The 24,178-nt window shown below is 37.9% G+C and overlaps 4 protein-coding genes across 8 annotated transcripts; 1 reads left to right on the top strand and 3 right to left on the bottom strand.

The window, feature by feature from the left end:
* The first annotated feature begins 335 nt into the window (after positions 1-335).
* Positions 336-4,016, top strand: LOC132182806 (seed maturation-like protein). Of its 5 annotated transcripts, none has more exons than XM_059596151.2 (6): positions 336-911; positions 1,027-1,288; positions 2,365-2,463; positions 2,609-2,823; positions 3,043-3,128; positions 3,757-4,016. In XM_059596151.2, exons 1-5 carry the CDS (start codon positions 472-474, stop codon positions 3,116-3,118), a joined length of 1,092 nt encoding a protein of 363 aa, XP_059452134.1. In that variant the 5' UTR covers positions 336-471; the 3' UTR covers positions 3,119-3,128; positions 3,757-4,016. The 5 variants fall into 5 exon arrangements, with proteins under 5 accessions (XP_059452134.1, XP_059452137.1, XP_059452135.1 ...); XM_059596154.2 differs by having other exon boundaries at positions 3,725-4,016; XM_059596152.2 differs by having other exon boundaries at positions 3,043-3,139.
* A 1,023-nt stretch (positions 4,017-5,039) lies between these two features.
* Positions 5,040-6,320, bottom strand: GATL10 (galacturonosyltransferase-like 10). The gene has a single exon (XM_059595498.2). The coding sequence runs from the start codon at positions 6,232-6,234 to the stop codon at positions 5,143-5,145; it is 1,092 nt and encodes a 363-aa protein (XP_059451481.2). The 5' UTR covers positions 6,235-6,320; the 3' UTR covers positions 5,040-5,142.
* A 2,678-nt stretch (positions 6,321-8,998) lies between these two features.
* LOC132181053 (uncharacterized) lies at positions 8,999-11,991 on the bottom strand. The gene is made up of 3 exons (XM_059594098.2): positions 11,777-11,991; positions 11,482-11,542; positions 8,999-10,172 (listed from the first exon to the last, which is right to left on the bottom strand). Exons 1-3 carry the CDS (start codon positions 11,831-11,833, stop codon positions 9,295-9,297), a joined length of 996 nt encoding a protein of 331 aa, XP_059450081.2. The 5' UTR covers positions 11,834-11,991; the 3' UTR covers positions 8,999-9,294.
* A 1,561-nt stretch (positions 11,992-13,552) lies between these two features.
* SNL2 (SIN3-like 2) lies at positions 13,553-23,692 on the bottom strand. The gene is made up of 23 exons (XM_088516230.1): positions 23,312-23,692; positions 22,391-22,645; positions 22,112-22,295; positions 21,932-22,030; positions 21,668-21,826; positions 21,278-21,578; positions 20,608-20,744; positions 19,507-19,582; positions 19,390-19,419; positions 18,991-19,184; positions 18,734-18,888; positions 18,303-18,430; positions 17,894-18,148; positions 17,111-17,773; positions 16,906-16,997; positions 16,138-16,749; positions 15,944-16,044; positions 15,721-15,859; positions 15,493-15,645; positions 15,221-15,384; positions 14,448-14,559; positions 13,999-14,178; positions 13,553-13,906 (listed from the first exon to the last, which is right to left on the bottom strand). The coding sequence occupies exons 1-22, from the start codon at positions 23,386-23,388 to the stop codon at positions 14,044-14,046; spliced, it is 4,221 nt and encodes a 1,406-aa protein (XP_088372356.1). The 5' UTR covers positions 23,389-23,692; the 3' UTR covers positions 13,553-13,906; positions 13,999-14,043.
* Positions 23,693-24,178: the final 486 nt, after the last annotated feature.

The following is a 24,178-nucleotide window of genomic DNA, read 5'->3' as shown; positions in this document are numbered from 1 at the left end:
CCACTTGCCACTTGGTGGTTGGTCCACTCCCTGAGTTTTGTGGTTTTACTGAAAGAAACTGGACCTACGATACCGACAATTATCCATTTTCATTTTCTGGTAATTTAACTTTATTGTTTTTGTAGGTTGATAATGATCATAATCTAACTTTATTTATTGTTATTCACTGTCGAATAAATGAAAAGTTTTAACGAGTAAAATCCCAAAAAAAATAAAGGAAAAAAAGAAAGTCCTAGAATGTCGAATCTGTAATTAAGCAGAAAATCATGACCAAAATGCTTCACCTAATCGCAAGTAACGAAAACAAACAAAAATCTCATGGGGCTAAGATCAATGGGATATAACGAAGAAAGAAAAGGAAGTATTCGTTTGAAGCCGTGAGAGCAGCCCGTCGAGGCATCACCAACAGAGAGCCAAAGCCGTAAGGCTAAAGAGAAGTGCTCTCGCCTCATATCTCATCGAATCAAATTCATGGCTGCCTCAGCTGCTCGAGCTTTCATTATCTCTCGCGTAACCGACCTGTCGCTCAGGCCACTCCACCCTCCTCATCCACCGCCGAAACCGCCTTTTCTCTGTTCCCGCCACCACCACAGGCGCCGTCTAACTTCGCCGGCATCTGCCGTCAGCTGCCTGATATCCGGCGTAGACGGCGGTGGCGTCTCCGACGATTTTGTCTCCACTCGGAAGTCTGGCCTCGACCGCGGGTTCTCTGTGATCGCGAACATGCTCCGGCGAATCGAGCCGTTGGATAACTCCGTTATCTCCAAGGGCGTTTCCGATTCCGCCAAGGACTCCATGAAGCAGACCATTTCAACGATGCTAGGCTTGCTTCCATCGGACCAGTTCTCCGTCACCATTAGTGTTTCCAGACGCCCCCTCCATCGCCTCCTTGTCTCCTCCATCATCACCGGGTACTCAATTTCCATAATAGTTCCTCCAATTCTCACAGTTGCTAATTGTTAAAAAAAAGTAAAAATTAAAATTAAAAAAAATTGGATTGATTGGATTGTATTGGATTTGGTTTAGGTATACGTTGTGGAACGCGGAGTACCGGATATCGTTGATGAGGAACTTTGAGATTTCTTCGGATAATTCGAAGAAGAGCTCGAATTGTTGTGAACGGTGGCGTGAGGTTTCGGAGGAGGAGGAGAAGGAGAGTGAGGATAGGGATAGTGATTTGAGTATTGAAGGTTTAGAGAGAATAGGGCTTCAAGTCTTCGGAGATTTGCCGCCCGAGGCGTTGGATTACATTCAACGGTTGCAGTCGGAGTTGTCTAATGCAAAAGAGGTCAGCGTTTTGCTCTGTACATCACATAACTTGAGAATTGTTGCTAATTGGATGCGTAATCCAGAAAAGAGGAATTTCTGGAAAACATTTTTTGAGATTAGGCCTTTGAGAGGTGAGAATTGATTGGGATTTTTTAATCTTGAACGTAAGATTTACCTGTGTATAATCCTAAGTAAGCAAGACTCTTAGAGGTTACTCCGCCTCTAGGCCGGCAAGCTCGCAAATTTTGGTCTACGTGGTTGAATTGAAAGCATTTCCCCAATGAAAAACCTTCAACTTTTTCTCTTGATTTGCTTCATGGAATTTGTCCTTTCCGATTAGCTTATGGTTGCAGGAAATTGAATTACAATCTTGCCACTTTGATTAAACATGACTTGATTCTTTTCTTTTCTTTTTTCAATGCATCTATTAAGTATCATAATTATTAGGAGACTGGGGGAAATTTCATATTATATATGTACAAAAGATGCTTGATTATAGAGCATAATTTGTTATAGAGTTCCTCATTTGGTCTTCAAGATTCTAGCTATTGCTGGTCAATTAAAGGCACTGGGACAATCAACGTTTTCATCTGAGCAATTTTCTCTTGAAAGAAAATCTGCGCATTGGATCTAGAGCTTTTCTGTTTTCTACCTACTCAATCACAGTAGCCCTGCTTTGCATTTGCGGACAGCTTAATGGCTGTGTTTTTGGGGGCAGGCTACATTGGCATATCTTCAATGATTCACCCTTTAATGTAGTTTCTAAGCTTAATGTGCTATCAACATAACTTCTTGTTGTCCGTGCACTTTGCTTCTTTGTTTTTTAAATGCTGGGTTAGTTCTACCAGCCATGGACAAATTGTAAACTGTAAATTACTGAATATTCTTCATGTGAACTATTCGAGATTTGATATCAGCTTGTTCTGGTTGACTTGCCAACATTTTCTTCTGATTGATTCATATTAATCAGCTCAATTGAAAAAAATTCATTTGTATTTGAAAAAGAGTGTAACTTTTCATTGTGCCTCACTGCATGTTAAGATGTCAAGGTGCTTGATACTCTTACTGTAAGCTGACTGGTGTATATTGTTTCAGGAACTTAAAGTCCAGAAGCAGGAAAATTTGCAAATAGAATATGGCAGAGGAAATAGGAACAATTTGTTAGAGTATCTGCGATCCTTGGATCCCGATATGGTAATGACCTAAAATTCCTTTAGGACTCTGCTATTCCATTGATAATAGTGCTTAATTTTTTTTTTCTTTCTCATTTTTACCACCTGCTTTTAAGCCTCTATTGTCTCTGAACTGGCTTCTTTTCATACTTGATTTATTTCAACAGGTAACTGAACTATCTCGTCCGTCATCGCTAGAGGTCGAAGAAATAATTCAACGGCTTGTTCAAAACGTATTGCGTAAATTCTTCAAAGATGAGAGGACTTCTGATTTTATTGGAGATTCAGTCAAGGGAAGTACCGAGAACCACCTAGATGGTGATGATGGATTTTGTGACACCACAGGCGCTTCGCGCGACTACCTAGCAAAGCTGCTTTTCTGGTTAGTATTTCTCATTCCCTTCATAAATTGCCCTTTCTCTGGCTTTTCTTCCGGTTGGTTTTGAATGACTTACTTCTATGGACTGATCATATGCACTCGGGCGAGAACACATTTTGATGATTCCCTGATGCAGTATCCAGTAAATGCCCTCTTTACATCGTATTAACTTGATCCCTCCCATCTGGTATCGTATACTAAGGTTCACTTTTCTGCTAACAGGTGTATGCTGTTGGGTCATCACTTAAGAGGCTTGGAGAACAGGTTGCACTTAAGTTGTGCTGTTGGATTGTTGTGAGGAGAAGAAGGTGGGAGAAATGTATATTCTTTTCTTCTTCTTTTTTTGTTTTGTTCTGTTTTGCTTTCTCTCCTGTTCATCGATCTTGTTATTATTGTTCAAATGAAAACCGTGTAAGAGTACCACATTTAGTTCTTGCTTTTACTTCTTTCATTTCTCCTCTCTCTCACACACCCACCCACCCACCCACCTATCTCAATCCATTGACTCTGTCCCCCCACCTTCTGAACCTTCCCACCCTATCTCTCAGCCGCCCATTGATTTCAACAGTTCTACAGCAACAAGGAAATCTTCTCTTGTTAATGCAAGCAATTCATGTATTGAATAATAGTTAAACCGGCAACCCAACACAAATAAAACCAATCACTTTTGGGTTGGCTTGGTTTGGCTTTAGTAATATAGTTGAGTTAATCAGGATTTGAGAAATTTTCAACATAATGAGGTCGGGTTGGATTGAAAAAATCACCAAAAACCGACCCAACTGAATCCTCGGAAACTACTGACCAAAATCTTTCACGTAGGTCACATTAGAATGCTACATTTACTGTTTTTATAGTCATGGATAAATACTATCTGTAATTGAATTATTCCCTGCCACTGGGAAAGGTTGAGGTGGTAGTCTCTTTTGGTTTTGCAAGGTGCGAAGCAAAAACAGCAATGAATTTGGGCCAAAAAGAAGATCAACAAGGATCTCTGTAATCATGAGCAGGAAAAAAAAAAAAAAAAGAGAGCAGGAATTCTGGGTTGTTCAGATCTTCTCTCGAGTGCATTTCATGGAGTTTAACCTTTACAGAAAAGATGTACTTGACTCACTTTGGGAAGTATGGGGTTTTCCCCATTCTATGGGACAGAACTCGTGCCAAATAATATCAAATTACAATCTTGATTAGTATTTGAAGATTGGGATTTCATGTGTAACGGAAATATAGGATGCTGCCTTGTTGGTCTTCTCATGCTTCTTTGAACATTAGGCTCCCCAATCAATCGAGATGCAAGAACCATATATGCTACAAGCATGCCACTTTTTTCTCCTGACCAACTTAACAACTACATTAAAAATAAATAAATAAATAAATACAAATATACCCCAAAAACGGCCATTACAAATACATAAAATTGAAACTTCAAATAAAATGATAAATGGATCCAAACAAATTCAATCTCATAATTTCTTGACCGAAAGGCCATGGAGAGGGCGGTTGGTGATGCAATCCGATGGTCAGACCGTTGAAAAAGGGTACGTGGTACACTGAGGGGACGCCGCTTGTGCCTTGCACGCCTATAGAGAAGGAAGGGGATGAAGAAAGGGCAAGAAAGAGGGAGAAGCAGAGACTTCTCCCACCTTCCCGTCTGCTTCATTGATGGGAACTGTTATTGAGAGAGAGAGAGAGAGAGAGAGGCGGGGGATTTCTAAAGTGAGCTGAATTTTTCTCTTTCTCGCTATTAGGATGACAAATGACAATACGTATCACACTCAATTCATAACCAGTTTATACGTGTAGGAGTGTTTTTAAGTGTAACAATTTCACAAGAAAATAGTTTAACTGTTTCTGATTCTCAGTTGTGCTCAACCTGGATGTAGAAACAATATTCCGCAGATTCTGGATGCTTTTGACAATTAAAAGTTCGGATTTGAATTTGATGTCTTGAACATATCAGCAGATTATTAGGAACTTTGACAAATCGATGATGGGATTGGATTTTTCACGAAGGTTTTCCTTAAATATGTCGGCTTTGAAATTCTGGAAACAGAACACGTAACGGACTCATGATACCGACAACAGATGTTGATAATGATAGTTTAGCCAACAAGAAAAGCTGCCTTTGCTTTCAAATATAAAATTCTCCATCAATTTCACTACAAAAATTTGATCTCAACCAAAAATCACTAAACTAAAAAAATCAAATGAATGATCTGGTATACATAATTTCATCCGAATATGATGAATCTCTTCTTTATACACAAATGAATTTTCTCGATTGTAGGACGAATCAAAAGAATATATATATTTATATATGTCCGGTTACTGCTTTTTTTGTTTTCGGAAATGGTGGTGGATTTTGTAGAGATCGTAAGGAGCCCATAGATAATCAACTGGGCATGGCGTCCTCCCATCAAGCCTTGCCCATGGCTTCCCCTTGCCGCTCCAGTGAAGCAAACTCACAGGACCTGGATGCAAAGACCTGCAATTACTCACCACATTATCCCCACCAAGCCCATGCTGGTTCCATCTATGATCAATGGCCTCAACATCTCCACCAAAAACCAACAAAAACGGCGGAAGAGAACCCAGCTCATAAATCCTCCTCTCTTTCTGAATTTCCATCCATTTCTCGATCTTCCTCGTGTAATCACCCTCTCTCCACCTCACCAAATCCATCACCATCACACCCGTGTTGAAATAACAAGGCCTTTTCCCTGCAAAAACCTCGGAAAACTCAGGGTCCGACCAAAATTCGTCGGAGAAGTAGTTGATGAAATTCGCATGACAATATTCCGGAGCTCCAATTGTTCTTGACCCAGTTAGAGAAACACCCCAGAGCTTCTGAATGTCATCAACAACAATGATATCGGAGTCTAGGTAGATTACACGCTCAACGCAGGGCTCAAGTATATCTGCCAAGTAGCTTCTTGCATAGTTCAATGGGTTATCAAGGGCCTGACGAATCGACGACGATATTAGATTGTTGACTATACTTTCCTTGAAATTATAAACTTTGAAATTCAGAGAAGGGAACGTTGACCGGACAATCCGGGTAAGTTCAGGCAAAGTGACCACGCCGGAATCGGAGGCAATGAAGTGAAAGAATATATTTTCCGGGCAAGAAGCGTGCCTGAGAACAGAATGAACAGCCGCAACAGAGCCCCTTAAGTACTCCAAATCAATAGTCATGGCGATGTGAACAAGCGAAGGGTCGCATGCAAATGGCTTACACTTTCCGGCCAGAACGACGGCGCATTTGGGTTCGTTTTTGTACTCCGGTGCCTCTGAGAACTGCAAAGACATGCCCAACTCAATGTGCGCTTCATTGGGAAATGATCGAACTGCATCGGTAGAGGATAGAAGCGTGAAAAGTAGAATGATCAGAGCACAAATAGCTCTAGGAAAAAACATTAAATCAGAATAATATCAACTGGGTTTGTATAAGTCGTTTGGAGGAATATAAATGGAAATGAAAATAGAACAGAAACCTCTGTATTCTGTATGTATACAAGGGAGAAACGAAACTTCTTGGGAATGGTCAAAACGCGTACAAGAAGAGGCAGGGGAAGCCAAACACGGCTAGGCTGGCTCGTTTGACTGGTTATACTTCTGGAAGTTTCTTCGTCATTTCTGGTTTTAATTTATTTTATTTTTCAACTTTTTTGGGTTTTCGTCATCCTTCTATTGCAGAGGCATGCGATCACATGTTGAACAGATCCCATTTACGCGTTGATCATGTGCTATCTTTCAACAGATTTTAATATGGTTAGCCTCTTGGTAATAATGATTTTTCCTTTTGTCTCATGCCGCCCACTAGCCAAAAAGAAAATGAGCAGGTCAAGTCACAAAAATTGACTATTGGGCATGGACGTTTTTTTTTTCAATATTTGAGACATCCCATGAAACCCATGAAACTCATAACTCATGAAAGTCTATACAATTACGCCAATGCGATACAAGTTTTTTACGAAAACCAAGATTGCATGCAGCATGCTCAGCTGTCCACGTTTCCAATATTATTTTGGTAACGTGGACAGCTGAGCATGCTGCATGCAATCTTTTTTCTGATTCTTTCTTTCTTTCTTTCTTTTTTTTCTTTGTTTGTGTTTTCCCCTATAGTTTAAAAAAAAAAAAACTAATGTTGACGTGGCATAGAGGACACATGGCGGCCACTAAAAAACTTTGATGTGACAGATCGTTCAATTTTTTGATGGAATATAAACCGGACTAAAAAAACAATGAAATAATTGCAAGTACCACTTAGAATAGTTTTTAAAACTCTCGGTAACCATTTGATAAATGTTGTGGTTTATAGCACTTTTTTTTTTTTTTTTTTTTTTTTTTTTTTTTTTAATTTTAATTTCAAAATAATGTTGATGTGATATAGAGGACACATGGCCAGCACTAAAAAGCTTTGATGTGACGGGTCGTTAAATTTTTTGACAAAATGAAAACGGAATTAAAAAAGACAACCAAATAATTACGGCCCCGTTTGCGAACAGCACGGGGCCGGCACTGTAGCTGAAACGACATTGTTCCAACTACAGTGCCATCTCACAAGTGTAGCAAAAATTGACTTTTCAATATATATATATATATATATATATATATATAAAGCAAAATATTTTTTTTAAAAAAAAAAAAAAAAAAAAAAGGAGAAAGATGGGGTGGTTCCAGCCACCCTTTGGCCAAAATGGGGTGGCTGGACCACCCCATTTTTGGCCAAGGGGGAGCCACCCCCTGGCGGATCTGGGGGTGGTTCGACCACCCCCCGGGCCACCCCCTTGGAAAAAAAAAAAAAAAAAAAGGATCGGGTGCATTTGGGGGTGGTCCGGCCACCCCCAAATGCACCCGATCACCCGATCTTCCCCCCCCCCCCCCCCCCTTTTTTTTTTTTTTTTTTTGCCTTTTGGGGGTGGCCAGACCACCCCCAAGGGGTTGGGGCATACGGCCGGTATGGGGTGGCCAAAACTACCCCAGCCCCTTGGGGGTGGTCCGGTCATCCCTAAATGCATCCGATCCCTTTTTTTTTTTTTTTTTTTTTTGGCCAAGGGGGTGGTTCGACCACCTCCAGATCGGCCAGAGGTGGCTGGAACCACCCCATCTTTCTCCTCCTTTTTTTTATTTTTTTTAATATTTTGCTTAAAAAAAAAAAAAATTAATATTAAAAAGTCAATTTTTGCTGCACCTGTCAGATGGCACTGTAGCTGGAACAGTGCCATTCCAGCTACAGTGCCAGCCCCGTGCTGTTCGCAAACGGGGCCTACATGTTCCACTTGGAATAGTTTTTAAAACCGTGGGTAACATTTGATACATGTTGTGGTTTATAGCACACCCCCACCCCCCACCCCTCTATGACAAATGTTGTGGTTTGGCTGCTCTTTATTAGATTAGGCGGCCTCTTTTAGCTTTGATTATTAAGATAGGGCCCCATTGGGGTTGGCCCTGTCATAATAGTCTCTACATGACCACCCCATTGCATCGTCTTCTGCTTGATTAACAACATAAAGAACGATAGAGGCTTCATAAAATGCTCAACCAAGTCAGAAATGGCAACAATGAAGCTTAACACTACTAGATGCCAAGTGTGATTTGTCCTTGCTATAAATGAAGATATCATGAGCCACAGAAAGTAGTTGTCGATTGGTATTTGGCTTGTTGGTGGAAGGTAGGTCTCGGGATCAAATTCCGAAATAGAAAGTGCTTAAAATTATTGTCATACCATCAGCCAAGTATTTGTTAGTGTTTTGTCCGTCTAAGCCATTCATGTCACTAATTCTTAGCAAAAACCTTGGTCACGTCCAAATAAGAAAGTCTATTCGGACCAATTTGTTACTAAGTTCTTGACAAATCTCCTCTACCATATAACAAAGCCTTAGTATAACTCGAAAAGCAGTAAACTTGACAAATTCTCTTCAATTCTCCTAAAACAGTATGAGGATGCAAAGGCTGAAAATTGTAAAGAAGATTACTTCTAAAACACAAATCTCACCCTTAAGGGTGAAAAAACGTAAACCAAGAGAAATCCAAAGTAACTAATTTCTCAAAAGCCTTCTGAAATTAACTAACTTTCCCAAAACCAAGAGAAGCCGAAAAAAAAAAAAAAAAAAAAATCCTAGTATATATATATATATATATTATTGTCTTGAACCAACAATTAATAGTATAGAAAAAATGAAGCAAAATAACTGTACTTCGTTTTATATTCTCAAAGTCTATAGCACCTCATGTATTAACGTAATCGCTTATGTTTCTGACATCTACATGCGCAAAACAGCATACAAGAGTGAATGACTCATAAAGTCCATTTCAGTGCTTGGAATGTTTCGAAACCCTATCAATTACTCACGTCTTCCTCAATGGAAACTGAAGTTCTAGAATCAAAAGACCATGACTACCAAATGAGAGAGAGAGAGAGAGAGAGAGAGGGAGAGCATATACATGGCATCTCAAAGAGTAGAAACCACCTTTCTAAGACCTAGTGCTCATGCTGCGAGAACAAGAAACTCGGAAAGGAGTGACCCCTTCACTGAAGCACATATCAACATTTATATGATCATACTGCTTTCTGCAGCCTGGGCATCGCCCATCTGCCTCCATAATTCTTTTGTGACAGAAAAGGCAAAGCCGGAATCCACAGGAACATGGTAGAAAGCTGGAGTCTGTAACGTCTAAATCCTCATAGCAGATAGGACACGAAGAAGGCTGGTGGGACATGATGCTTTGCCATGCCCACGTGATGGCTCCGCGGCCACAATGCCATTCTGACTTCACTGGACAACTGTGCTGCTTGGAGAGAGTCGGCAGAGTCGGAGGACGGAAAGCATCGTCAGGTCTCCATGCCCGACAATTCACGCGTGATTCAGGTACCACTTTGACTTTCCTGCTCTCTGTATCCAAAAAGCCCACTCCAGGATTACTGTCAGATTCTCCAGTATTACAAGATTCAAGCCTAGTTTCAGGTTCATCAGGGGCCTCTGAAATTGGGTTATGCTGATTGTCCTCTGCATTCAAAGCATCTGCAACCGCCTCCCAGTCATCCAGGCACCCATCATCCTCTTCTTCCTCGCTGAAACTTCCAGAGCAACCACTGCTCGTGCTACTGCTGCTGCTGCTCCCACTAAGACCCTTCCTTGAATCATTGTGATCCAAATTGCTTCCAATTGGGATGTTCATCAGGGACTCCAACTCACTGTTATGGATACTGGAGCCCTGCCCCTCATTATCCTCTCCTCTTGACCTCATTTCCAAAGTTTCCACTGATCCACTCTGCAAATTGGCTATTTGCGTGTGTGATGGGGGAGACTCACCCCTCCCATTTGAATCCACCTTGCATCCCTTGTTTTTGACTGCATTACAACCACAAGTCCATTATCAACAAACGGACAATGCAAATGGTAACTTTAATCAGTTTTGCCAAGCCAATCCACAAACCCTATATTTATCACACATCTTTGACTCCTAAAAACATAAAAGATCATAAACTCACTAGTTCGTTTCACAACTAGGATTGAGCTTGTCACCAACTGAATTAGAGAATATGATCAGCTTCACAGGACACTCTAGAACTTTGACCAATCTTCTCTCTCCTGAACTTAGGGCTGTAGCCAAAGTTGTTTGAAACAAAATTTTACCCTTTATTTGACAGAGGAAATGGGAGAAGAAAAAGAAAGGGTGAAAATTTAGAATTATGAAATTCCACACCGTTAGAATTTGGTGTTTCAGACATCTATCGTGATAAAAATAAAAATAAAAAAACTGTGTCAAATATTGGTGTGTATAGTAGCCAAAGAGAACGCCTTACTTCAACATTCTAAAGAAGAACACGCATATTAAACCTTTTAGTTAATACAAAAACACAAAGTTCTACCGTTATTCATGTTTCACTCTACATGGTTCTTCCACATCCATGAACAAACTCTAGAAAATAAAAATACATATCTCCTACATACTTTTTTTGATAAGTTCTCCTACATACTAAACCATGCAAAACAGAAAACATATGAAACAGACATCCTCTCGTGCCTAGATTTTCCAATGTCTACATTGAAACACAACGCTAGTGTCAGGCCAACTAATTAAGATTCATGTTCTTGGTTTTTAATTTCCAAGAGAGATCTCACGTCAATTAAGCCAATAGTGTTATTGCAACATCATTTGAATGAGCCCCAAAAACAACAAAGTTCAAAAAATTTGAAAATTTTATTCTTTTCCTAGATTATTTTAGCAACCAACCAAATCAAAAGGGAATTTCTCCGGGAGTTCATAACAGATAGTTCAACTCAAGATAAATCAACCACACTATCTCTATTATTCAAGTTAGATCCCCATAAATATGCATCTAACAACTGTTAATTTTTTTTAAAAAAAAATTTTATTTTATTATATATATATATATATATATAGAAAGATAAGAAACAAAAATATCTTAAAAAAAATTAAAAATTAAAAAATTAAAAAATAAATTAAAAAAATTAAAAGATCAAAAAGAAAAGGCCAAATTTTGACACCAATTTTCGATGAACAAACATCGTGCATAGATATTCGCGCCCGAATTATTAATTTATTATTATTATTATTTTAATTCAAAATAAAGAAAGCTTTCGTAGTATTCATAAAACAAAAAATTGAGGAAAAAAAAAAAAATCAAAGGCGTACCTTGAGAAAGCCATTGCTCGCGTCGAACATCGAGCTTGCTCTGCTTCAGTTTCTTGTTCGTCTGTAGAATCAAATCACAATCAGAACGAGCTCCGATTATTCAACAAATAAAAAAACCCAATCACATTATAAGGAAAAACACGGTTAACCTCCAATTCCGTCGCCGAGATAACAGAGAAACACAAAAACGAAAAATGAAATGACAAAATGTCGCAACATATATATAACAATTATTTTTCTTCTCCGGCATTTTCTAGGCGACCAAACAGGCCATTAGGGAGTTGGTGATATATACCCTGTTTTTCTTGCAGTGGTCTCTGGGGACAGCAACGGAGACCGATTCGGAACCCATAGAGTTCGTGGACGAAGAGGAAGAAGAACGATGAAACGGATTGCCAAAAGCCCTAAATTCAAAATCCCAGAGAGAAAGAGGATAGGGAGGGAGTGGATATTACGAAAGCCCCTGTTTCTGCGTTCTCTCTCTCTGTCACTCCCTATTTCTTCGACGCCCCAAATATTCAGCTTTGCCCTGTTTTATTTGTATTTGCTATTTGGTTTCTTGTAGCAGATTCAGTTACCATAATGCCCTTGAGATCTGACTTTTTTACAACTCCCTTCTTAGACCTACATTAGAAGTTCGTTTTTTTTTTTTTTTTTTTTTTTGGAAGTTATCCTTGCATAAATATGAAAACTGAACACTAAGTAGGATTTCTTTTTTTTTTTTCAATAGACTAAATCATCCATGATTGCTAGCTCAAATGGAAAACTTTGTCGGAATAAATATTTTCTTTAAATTAGGTTGAAATTTTTTTTATTAATTTATTATATTGAACTAATATCTATTCTTAAAACACGTGATTTTTATATGCCTTTCTTAAAAGTACATGAAAAATGTGATCTATTCTCTCATGCTTTAAAAACGATATCATTTATATATTATGTAAAAGAAAATTTATCCCTCGTCATGTTATATCCAAATATAACGGGGACATTTGATAATGAAAATAGTTAATTGAGGATATTTTCTAATTGTGTGCAATAGTCAAAAAAGAGGAAATATTTTCTAGTTAAGCACCCGAGGAAGAAATAGAAATAGAAATAAAAATAAAAATGGTTTTAATTTTTGTTTTAATAGTTTAAACTTCAGGAGGAAATATTAGTTTTTTCAACGCATTAGGGGTATTTTGGTAATAGCGAAGGCTTATATAGTTATTCTGTTATGATTAATTTTACCTGCTTGAAATGGCGTGACAAAAGAGGCATGCCGAACGTGGAAGCCTCTACGAGTAGACCGTTCAATTTTGCAAGGACACGTGGACGGCCAGATACCATAGACCGGCGTACGAGGATCGAGACTGGACCCGCTATTAGTTTGTCTTTTATTATCACCGTTCGTGGGCCACTATTGCTGGTTGTTGTGAACCAAATTCTCTACACTCTGTAGAGTGTTTGAAGCAACAACCAACCAAAAAAAATATATATATATATCTGACCCAAAAAAATAAAAAAAGACACTAGAAAAACAAAAACAAAAACAAAACAAAAGACTAAAAAACATAGTAATTGTTCGGATAAAACCCCAATTCGTTTTTATTTTCGGATAAAATCACATCTGGCCAATAAAATTGTTCGGACAATTTTTTTGAGATTTTTTTTTAAAAAAAAATTCAATTTATTAAATTTACATCTGTTTTAGATCATATAAATTCCTACATATATTTTTTATAATATTAACAAATTACATGCATATTAATTCTCCCATGCTCTAAAAACAAATGTCAATTTAGTTTAAAAAAAAAAAAAAAAAAAAAAAGAAGTTCGACAGCCAGGTGCAGGAGATCTAAGAGATTAGACACACACCAGTTGCGACCGAATCTAATTGAATTACTGGGATTAAACTATGTTTTTTTTACAACACAAACACCTATTAAAAAAAAAAAAAAATCAATGCTAGTTAACACATCTACCTGAGCTGAGATACAACGTTTAGACAATAAAACTGGCTTCAACACCTAAAATTTATGGGTTTGAATTGTGATTTCCAGAAAAATGAGGAAATACGCGTATCCCGGGCTCAAGACGAGATACATACTAGCAGCATAATAACAACTGGATCTCTAACCCAGATCCATCATTTGACCCATAGTTCAATGTGGGTTTAGAAAGAAAGAAAGAGAGAGAGAGAGAGAGAGAGAGAAATGCTCCTATCTACAAAAAGAACAATGGCAAAACCAATCTATTTGTACAGAATATTTATGCATCAACCCTATTTACACAATGGCTTTAAATGCCACTATTTTGACCTCAGCATGATATATTCCCGAGCCATCCCCCCTTCAGTAGTCATTTGGCAAATAGGTGTAGACATAGGAGTACAATAAGACAATACAAGAGTGATGTTGCCTCATTTTATCACGCCAAAGACCTATAGACATGCAAAAGCAGGATGAGTCTCCAATTATTATGCGATGCTTCGGAAGAACTCTTCATTATTTAAACAGTGAATCTCATGCCTACCTTGAGTGCTTTTTACTCAAAACCAAGTGGGCGCAGAAAGGACCACTATGAGGATGATAAGAATCTGCGGAACCGTTGTACTCTTGCCTCGTTACGACACGGAGAAGTCTCTTTTGATGAATTTTTTCTATACCTTCTAGGACGGAAGAAGAAATCCTCTGTGTCCAGAACATAGGAGATCTGCCACATGATACTTCAATAAGTATGAAAACCAGATCAAGCAAACTACACACATGCATAAAATATGCACATAATTTTTCTAGTTATATTTTACTTTTCTGAAGGATACTCACTTCAGAAAAGAGAAAACACAATGCAGGTAGGTTGAATGCCATCCGATGCCATTAATCATTAAACAACACTTGAGATAGGATAGCCTTATTAACTAATATGTAAGATAATATAAGAAAGCAGACATTATTATCGATTTACTATTTCCTAGTAGATACCTTCGACGAATTGCAAGTTATCTTACACTCCAAACCATTGACTGCATCAATACCATCCATGCCCGTGCATAAAGCAGAATAATCATCTAGGCTGTCATATTTTCGCTTGTTTCTGCAAATAACAATCACAACCAACAAGTTACACCCTACTGATTAACAAAATTTAAAAAACAACCATCTTGAAATCAGAGCCGTTTGTAAGCATATTTAAGCTTCTTTCTGCAAACATCAACATAGTCTTAAAAAAAAATCCTTAAGTTCCTATACTGTCCGTTCACCATCTTCAAAGCTCCGATCAGTTTTCTCTTCCTCCAAATACTCCACATAAGGCAAGACAGAACTGTCTTCCATATAATATTGTTCTGACTTCTACCAAAAAACCCTATCCAGCAAGCAAAAAGATCTACCACTCCAGGAGGCATAACCCATGGCAAGTTGGCAACCCTACAAGGCTAAGGATGGTATCTCACAATGTAGTAAAAGGCGATCCACTAACTCCTCACTCTTCTTACACAAACAGAACCAATCAACCATGGTAACATGCCGCTTTTTAAGATTATCTATGGTTAAAATCTTGCCTAAGGCAGCCAACCAAGAAAAGAAAACCACTCTCAAGTGAGCCTTATTCCGCCAAATAAGCCATGTGCTTTTTTTTTCTTCTTTTTTCCCAATGGGATCTCATTGAGAACCCAGCAGTCTAATAGTACCCTCTAATTGGAGCAAATAAAAGATACATTACTGAAATGTGTAAATCTGAACTGCAAGATTAGTACCTTTGCAGCATAATGCCGTGTGGCTCCTTTTTCCCAGGAAAGACTGACAGATAATCATTATATAGATAAGCTGCAAAATTAGGATCCATGGAAACTGCAAACACCTCAGGCTTTTGACTCATACTGTCCATGAGCTGGATGGACAGCCGGGAGGTGGCAGAGGACTGCATAAAAAACAAAAAGATGACATATGTACAAAATAGTAATCTATTATTGAAGAAAATAGGACATGCAGTTATGGTTAGGAGGGGGATTAAGCACCAAGGACTTACACATTCCAAACGATAAATGTTCTCCTCATGAAGGAGGACACATGCATTTTCATAGTATACAGAGTCAATTAACTTCCCAGGTTTCCGGGATTGTTCGTACTCGTATAATTGAAGAAGCTTATTGTCAATCTCATCAGTCGCAACAGTTTGAAGCTGCAGCAAGAACTACAATTCAGAACCTTGGCTGATAAACAAGGGATGACCAAGTGAAAAGAGAAGTGAGCAAACCTGTTTTACTAATTTATAGATTAACTTGTCTAATGTGAATAACACATATGACTGGTTTCCGATGATAGCTCGGCATTCATCCTCAAATTTTGCATTATCAGCAGATCCATCAAGCAAATTGTACAGGGAACTCATAAATCTGCAAAACATATGCATAATGCAGCCAAAGCTAATATGAATAAGTATTATTTTATATATAACTAAAGATGCAGCACTAGGGTACCTGAAATAGAGATCTGTAGAACTAGCATCATTTGACGTTCTCCATTTCATTTCAGCACCCGTTGAATTCATTTTTGCTGATGAAATCCTTTCATATAGTATCTGGCAAATTCAAAGAGGGTACATACTCTTGAGCACACTGAGAAAACAAACAAATAGGTATCTTACCAACACTAAATAATAATGTTTTCTTACTTGATGAAGCCTAAAAAGTACAAAAAAATCGTCATTCCCATAAAAAACTCGAGAATTTTTTCTTTCTTTGTCAAGAAATGATGCTTGCACATGCTTTGCGAGAGGCTTCACAGACAAAAGGAACCGTTCTGACAATGGCAGCATGCCATCCCCTCCAGCAGTATGTCCATCAACCATCCCCTCAGCCTCACCTTCACTCTCAGCCTTGCCATCAACTTCATCATGTTCTACATCTTCCTCTTCATGCTCATCTCTGGAACACTCATCACCACCAGACTCGCTGCCCGAGACATCTTCACCAGCCTCAGAAACATTTTCACTGTCCTCATCATCAGCATCCACATCATTTTCTCCTCCAGCATCCTGACAATTTATCTCCTCTCCATTCCTGGCGTGGTATTGCCTGCTTTGTTTTGTCTTCGGCATAGCCAGCTCACCAGAATCTCCAAAGACAACAAAGTTATCTTCCTCAAAATCACCATTAGGTGATAACTCACCCTCTTCTTTTTCAATTTTTGAGGGCCTAACAGATGCTTCAAGACATCTGTTAACATTGGTGCCTTCTGCAGTCACTCCATTTGCCAATAAAACTGGTTTGGCACCATCACCTTCCTGAAGCACCAAACAGACGCATACTAACATATTATCATCAATAAAATAAACACCCCTTTTAAACCCCAAAAAGAAAAAGAATATCTATGTTATTGATGTCATATCCTTTAGCTAAGGCAAGCAAACTAAGAAAATTGTCAAAGCGTAAACCCATACCTCCAATGAAGGTATAGCACCGGCATTAGCTTTGGATACATGGTCATCTTGATTGACAGTGTGACTAAGTCTGGATGGAGTTGCACCACACCCTTGAAAAAAAAAAATCCCAGTATCAGCATAATTAAAGCTTTTTAAAAAAAATCCTTAAAAAACTAGGTCATATGAAGGACACGAATTTTGGAATTAATCTTTAAATACATACCTGAAGTCACTTCCAAGCTGATTTTGCCATGACTAATATCTGCTCCAGTTGCAAATGACGCATTTGAATTGGCTACTCGTTCACCAGAGGCAACTTGTATGTTTAATCCTGAAAATTTCTCAGTCACATCTATATGCTTCTGCTCTTTTTCTGGCCAAAGAGTATTACAAATCGTATCATCTCTACGGACATGATCCATATCAAGATACTTATTTTCTTTAGCTAAGTCTCCATTTGCTACAGTCCTGCAAACATTCTCATTCATAGCAGCTTTCGGTGGCTTAGAATTCATTATAATAGCATCACCACCAGGACTTCCATCACTTTCTCCTATGCTTGATGCAGTACAATTCATAGGACGAACCTTAGATTTTCCTACATCTTCAGTACCCTCTACACCATGAGGCCGAGGAGGAACACCAAACATTGGCTCCAAGAAGGTAGTCCAAAGTCTCATAACCTTATTAACCTGTTCTTTGGTTGAGCAAACCTCTTCACATGAATATTGGACAAGTTTATACAAGTCTTCATGAATGCCGATATCAGAGAATTCAAATTCCATATGTGGAACTATGGGTTGCCTGTTTCCAGCAGCAATAGCCAGAAGAAAATCATCCTCTTTTTGCTTTGTCTCCTTCAATTCCTTGATCTCAGCCACCAAATCTGCATATTAGAAAAGGAGGAACTATTAGAATAGGAGAGCCAATAAGAAACAACTATAAGCAGTTTCTTTATATAAAAACGAAAGATTTGCAAGCCATCTTTACATTAAAGCTCACTTACATCTTGTGCTCAAGTTCTTCGAATCTTGTTGCTTGAAATAGAAGCTGCGGTGATCAAGTGACTTATAGTGATTTTTAGCATATACTTCAGCCCAAACCTTGTTAAAATCAGAGCGGCATCTTGTCCACTCCTCTTGCTTTTGCTTTAGGCGAGTTAGAATAACAGGCTGTGCTACAGATGGATTTTTTCGCAAAATATCCATCACATCAAGCCCATGGTCACCATATAAACGTTCAATACACCTTAGATTTAGAGCTGCAACGACAAGAGGGTGAAAAAGGAGAAGTAGTCAGAAACAAACACAAGTATGAATCTCAAACAACAGGAAATAAATTAGAATCTCAAACAACAGGAAATAAAATAGAATCTTCAAATTTTATTGGCCAATATTTCGCTAGTAAATACAAACCAGTGAAGTGATCTTCAATATGGAAAGGAGTCTCCAGATTGACATTATTTTCATTGATGCTGTTCAACAATTCCTCCACGCGCTTAGCAGCTGAACTGACAGACTCTAACAACATATCCAGCTCAAATCTGAAGTATAAAGATTTGGGGGAAAAAAAAAACAGAATTATCAAGTTCCATCCTTGGAAAGGTGAAAACCAATACCCATAAAAAGAAGATAATGCATTAATAAGAAAATGGAGAAATACAGTGAAGAACTATATCAGATCTCAAAACCTCATCTTCAAACTCCTTCTCATCCAGAATAATACTTAAGCGCCATAAAATTCAGATGCCAATGTAAATAAACTCCCCATAAAACATATCACATTCTACATTAAGAAATAACATGAAAATCCAGGACTGAGGAAGATCTGCTACCAAGTCTTTTACCTATCATCTTCGCATCTGAATAGACTTTCTTCATACTGATTTCTACGCATATGTTTAAAAGAGTAGTCCTCACTTCCAGAAGTCACTGATACCCAATGATCATTCAATACTTGAGCACCAAGCTCTGACCTCTGGCTTGCAAAAGGTATTGGATACTGCAAAGTGACAAGCACCAAGGAGTTAAGCTTCATTAAAGAAGTAATTTATTATGTCTACAAGAAAGCATATATACACAAAAATAAAAGTAAAAATCATACGTCTTCTGGCAGAAGCCTATAACTGGGGGTACAACGTTCACAATTGGAGAGGTCAAGCTCTTGAATGGATTTATACAAATACTTCTCCCTGGATCTTTCCTTTTCTTTAGCTCCATCAGTTTCGCGCTTATGTTCTTTATCTCTCTCCTCTACCTTCAGCGATCTGGGTAAATGGCCATCACTACCCAGTGATTCTGCAATAAACAGGTTAGTTACATCAGAGTTCACAGAAGATCAAAAGAAAACAAAAATCGGTAGAAATCATCAAGGAGGTTAATTATGCCATTTAAAAGAACAAACGTTTCCTCCAAGTACAAATATAAGAACAAGTGCCAAGAAATTAATGAAATCTACAATTCTATGACAGAGAAGAAGGGATGGATATGTCATTTTACATACTTTTGTTAATAACACCAGCAAGAAACCCATCTGCAATGAAAATATTGATCAGAAACAACCTGATGGATAAGGACCTAAGAGAAAAGATCTTAACTAATGGCAATATTCAACAATTACCAATATTCTCACAGCGCTCCAAGAAATCATTTAACCCGTCCATAAGATCAGGATATTTTCCAAGTAAATCAGTCACCTGAAATGGACAGATTTTGAAACAACATAACTTTAAACAAGTGGCAATAGACTTTGTCATTAACTTGTACCAGCAAGGGTCAATGATCACATTGCCAACTAGAAGGAGCGAAGACAACTATTTTAACAATCAATAGCTTTATGACTTATACAGGACATTTACCAACAGTTTGGCTCAAATGGAAGCTAGTGTCTGCATATAAAAACTAGAAAAATAAGTGATAACTTTATTTCTGCAACACAACTGTTAGAATGTCAGATATATAAGAGAGATCTTCTACTCTATTACTCAATTACAATTCAAGCAACCAACTGTAGTATCTTGATAATACAATCATTAATTTAAATAAAATTTTACAGTTTGATCTATTATACACAAAAAAAATGCAAAAAGGGAGAAATAAGTCATGAATATGATGCTTTATAGTTTCGTACACTGAGCTATTAACTATTTTGCGATTGTCTAAGTTTCAGCATTTTTATGCCTTCTCTGCAGCTAAAGACATTTAGCATTTCAGAAAAAGACATTCTTCTAGTAATTCAAGAGGTATATAGATGAACTCTGTTGTTTTGATTACAGCTTCCAGAAACCACCCTATATAACTGGCTGCCCAGCAGAACATCCTATTTCTAATTAAAACTCCTAAGAAATTTAGCTAACATTTAACAAAACTACTGAGAGTTACAAAAAAAACACTATACTAACAGAATGAACAAAAACTTATACAGGGAGTAAAATGTTGAACAAAATAACCAACCTATAACATATTCAGTGAGATTGATCTTGACATATGAATCCATTAAGCCGACAAGACACATCCAATTCAACACCCCCCCCCCCAAAAAAAAAACACACACACACACACAATTTTGTAGAATTGACAAGCAACTGCAACAGCTAATATCATTAACCAAACTAGCAGCTGTAGTTAAGAGGTATAAGCAGATGACAAAATATGTGATTAAAGGTGCACTCAATGTGATTTTTAAAATCTGGATAATTGCAGAAGATAGTGTAAGACATACCAGATTTTGTAAGTCATTCCTTTTAATTATTCCATTGCTATATATATGAAGGCACTTCAAGAATGCCTGGTAGTCATCTGAACTGCCCAACTTCTCCTTAACTTTCTCAAAGAAAATGAATCCTTGGTTGCACATGCCTGGAATGAAACGTAAGAAACCAGAAAATCATGAAGCTGACATATGTATGTTAACACCACTAAAAGCCCTTTTTTTTAGGAACAACTAATGACCTATTATTTTCACACTATCAATGTCCCAAGATCCCAATTAAATATTGGACTAAGAAAAATTAACAAGTACGCCTAGTCGGGTTTCCTTCCCACACATACATAAGTTTTCCTCATATAACGTATATTCTACTGAAGTTTAAAAACACATTATGGATGACACAATGCAGACATTGCCTTTCACAGGTTAAGGATAATCAATTGTATACATCTAAATAGATTGTTGACATTGACTGGCAAACCCTATGTCAGCCCAAACCAAATATGATCAAGTATAAGAAATGGCAGTCCATATCACAAGCATATCATGTGATACGTAACAAAATGACAACTGCTGCTTCAAGTAAAAGCCAGAAAATCAAACTACAAAACCAAAATATGCAACAAATATAGATGCAAGCTTGTACTTGTGATTGTTCAATCAAACACCATTATTGACTCACTCTTTAAGCTATCTTTGTCATCATAAGAAGGAAAGTTTGCATTTATTCCAAATCCTTCAACCTTCCTGCCAGATTTTCTTTTGTCAGGAAAGCGCTGCAAGTTGGAGTCTCTGTTGTTATCATGATCAGGTTCTCTATCATCCTGATCACGGTTTCTCCTATCCCTGCTGTCCTTCTCAGCACGTTTTCTCTGCTCCTTGTGCATTTTCACTGTTGCTTTGTCATCATCTAGCTCAGGATGATCAATACTAAGATCACGATCGACATGGGAAGTCTCAATCCTATCCCGCCGAATTCGTTGCTGAAAGAAGTAGATTTTTTTGATCACTATTAAGAATCAATCAAAAAGAATAAAAAGGAGAAAGGGAAAAGGAAGGCAGAAAAAATAACCTTGTCCACATGCATTTGCCGCAATGTGGGTGTGGCAGAGCTACGCTCAGTGAGGCGCTGAAATGAGTTTTGGACAGGTGGAGCATTATGTGCAGTATCCGGCAGAAATCTTGTGAACTCGTCCAGCAAATCTGGATGATCATCAAAAAGTGTGGCAACCTGAAAATTGATCAACAAACACCACCAAGAAAACTAAAAATAAGAAACCACTAACTTTCCAATAAAGCAAAACAGCAGAGCAACAAACACAGCCATAACATTTACCTCACTGTAGACCTCATTTATGTCCTTGTGCTCCTTCCGGTACATATTCAAAATGTCAAGGAATGCTTTATAAACATGTTCATCATTTTGAAAGCGCTTCTGTAGGAAAACATTCATCATTAAACTGCTAGGAACTAAATTTTAGTTAAAATTCAACATCAAAATGATATATATGTTCACCTTTATCTTGTTTACAAAGCTGATTGCTTCTTGAAATTCAACCGTCTTCTTTGGTGGAGGAGCCTCATCGTCGTCAAGGGTTATCTCATACCCCTTCGGCAAGAAGGTGTTAAACCCAAAAATCAACCTGTTATGCCCTTTAAATAATTCCTTCACTCTTGCAATGACACCAACAGTATCAGTTCTGCGAGAGACAAATCAATGGCATAAGCTGTTAGCTTTTAGATGCAACATTCCATTTAATCAAAGAAAAAAATTTCATAGGTGCAATGCATCTACCTTTGAGCCTTAAAATCTTTCATGACCTCAAGGAAAGTGTCATATTTTTCCCTTTGGTCTTGAAACATGTCCTTCACTTCCTTGAGGTAGGTTAAGGCATCACTAGTTGTTAGTTTCTGCGAGGTACCACCAAGACCACTACCTCCTCCTCCTCCTCCTCCTCCTGCTGCTGCTGCTGCTGCTACACCACCGCCACCTCCTCCTCCTCCTCCTCCTCCTCCTCCTCCACCCCCTGGGACTTGGGATTGCCCATTGCTTCACATCCAGAAAATAATTACAAACTCGAACAACATTAGAATAACACGGAGTTATCCCAGATTACTAAAATATATAGCACAGTTATTTCATACATACAACATATTCAAACCATCCATACTTGCTGTCTATGAGGGCACAAAATTTTATGATCTTCAGCAGATGTTTAGCCAATTTCAACAGAAAAATCATTCTTGGAAAAATTATCTTCCCAAAAAATCCAAGTTTCCAATTTCATCAATTAACTTCGAGATTCTCTCACGAAAACTCTCCTCCAAACAAAACCCATAAGAAAAGGCAGAAGCCATTACAAAATTAACCAACTAAGAGCACGATTCAGATAATGGTAAAGAAAACCCATATCTTTTTCCTCTCAAAACCAATAATTAGTCGATCGAAGCCAATCAGATAACAAACCCCAGACAAATTCAGCAAACACCCTGATAAAAGATCACCAAGCAGAAACATATTAACAGGTGAAAGATACAGAAAATACAGCATAACCACCAACATGACCAAGTATTGCTTACATACACCCGCCTTCCCATGAAACACTTTCTAGCAAACCAAGCAGAACTTATAATGAATCAGAGCAATTCTAGAGAGAAAAATAGTGGGAACAAACAAACAAACAAAAACCAAAGCTAACAGAGAAAGGAAACTTACGAGTCCCCACGCGAAGAACCAAACGGGCGCTTAAATTGAGAAGGGCCAGCATAGACGTCATCCTTTAATCTCTTCATCTCCACCAGAGGCAAACAAACTAATCCCACCACGAAATCACAAATCAGCAGAAGACGAAGAAACTAAGACACACAAAACAGCAATTTTTTCCAAACTCAAAGAAGAAGAGTGAACAGATCTCCTTCGGAGACAAGGGATATATAGTTTGATCGCAAACAAAGAAGCAAATCATGAAGAGGAAGCCATATATATATAAAGGGAGGTGAGGAAATTTATGTTGAATGGAAAAAGTTTCGGTCTTGGCTTTTGGTACGCGAGTCTCCGTGTCACAAAGAGAATTGGGTGCGTCTGGGTGCTCTCTGTACCATGCTTCTAAAATGCCGGGGATATGAGTATGTGACTATCCAAGAAAAGAGAAATTTATATTTTTAGCTCATATTTATACTATTTTTTTCAAATAAATAAATTCCATATTTATATTTTGAATGTTGTGAAACGATCACTCATTCCTGCTTGAAGGAGCATCACTGCTAATCTCCCCTTGTCCATGTCTTCAACGGATGAAATGCCATTATAGTAATCCTTAAGAAAGGAATATCAACCTTTGATCACCTTCTCTTACCATTTTATTTATTGTCTTTAAAAAAATAGAAATAATTACTCATTTTGTTTTTAGGGTATCAAAAATACTAAACTAATCTCTAAGGTAAGCTATTTGTTCGAGATGGTACTGCCATCCGTTATTTGATATAAATTATAAGATGCACACACGATTTTACGTCACGATCAATTATTGATTGTATTGGTCTATTCTATTGTCAAATTACAATTTCGCCTTTATATTTTTTT

This window comes from Corylus avellana, chromosome 5, assembly GCF_965113065.1.
Source record: "Corylus avellana chromosome 5, dhCorAvel1.hap1.2, whole genome shotgun sequence".
Lineage (NCBI taxonomy): Eukaryota > Viridiplantae > Streptophyta > Magnoliopsida > Fagales > Betulaceae > Corylus > Corylus avellana.
The sequence above is the reverse complement of the archived record's forward strand: the minus strand, read 5'-3'. Positions and strand labels throughout refer to the sequence as shown.

Excerpts from the sequence above, each read along its gene's own strand:
- LOC132182806 (XM_059596151.2), top strand. The coding sequence starts at position 472 with ATGGCTGCCTCAGCTGCTCGAGCTTTCATTATCTCTCGCGTAACCGAC. Across the intron at positions 912-1,026 it reads GTCTCCTCCATCATCACCGG|GTATACGTTGTGGAACGCGG; the intron begins GTACTCAATTTC and ends GATTTGGTTTAG. Across the intron at positions 1,289-2,364 it reads AGTTGTCTAATGCAAAAGAG|GAACTTAAAGTCCAGAAGCA; the intron begins GTCAGCGTTTTG and ends ATATTGTTTCAG.
- GATL10 (XM_059595498.2), bottom strand. The coding sequence starts at position 6,234 with ATGTTTTTTCCTAGAGCTATTTGTGCTCTGATCATTCTACTTTTCACG.
- LOC132181053 (XM_059594098.2), bottom strand. The coding sequence starts at position 11,833 with ATGGGTTCCGAATCGGTCTCCGTTGCTGTCCCCAGAGACCACTGCAAG. Across the intron at positions 11,543-11,776 it reads ACCACTGCAAGAAAAACAGG|ACGAACAAGAAACTGAAGCA; the intron begins GTATATATCACC and ends TTGATTCTACAG. Across the intron at positions 10,173-11,481 it reads CGAGCAATGGCTTTCTCAAG|TCAAAAACAAGGGATGCAAG; the intron begins GTACGCCTTTGA and ends GTTGTAATGCAG.
- SNL2 (XM_088516230.1), bottom strand. The coding sequence starts at position 23,388 with ATGAAGAGATTAAAGGATGACGTCTATGCTGGCCCTTCTCAATTTAAG. Across the intron at positions 16,998-17,110 it reads CAGCTTGGAAGTGACTTCAG|GGTGTGGTGCAACTCCATCC; the intron begins GTATGTATTTAA and ends TTTTTTTTCAAG. Across the intron at positions 15,385-15,492 it reads ACATTTATCGTTTGGAATGT|TCCTCTGCCACCTCCCGGCT; the intron begins GTAAGTCCTTGG and ends TTTTTTATGCAG.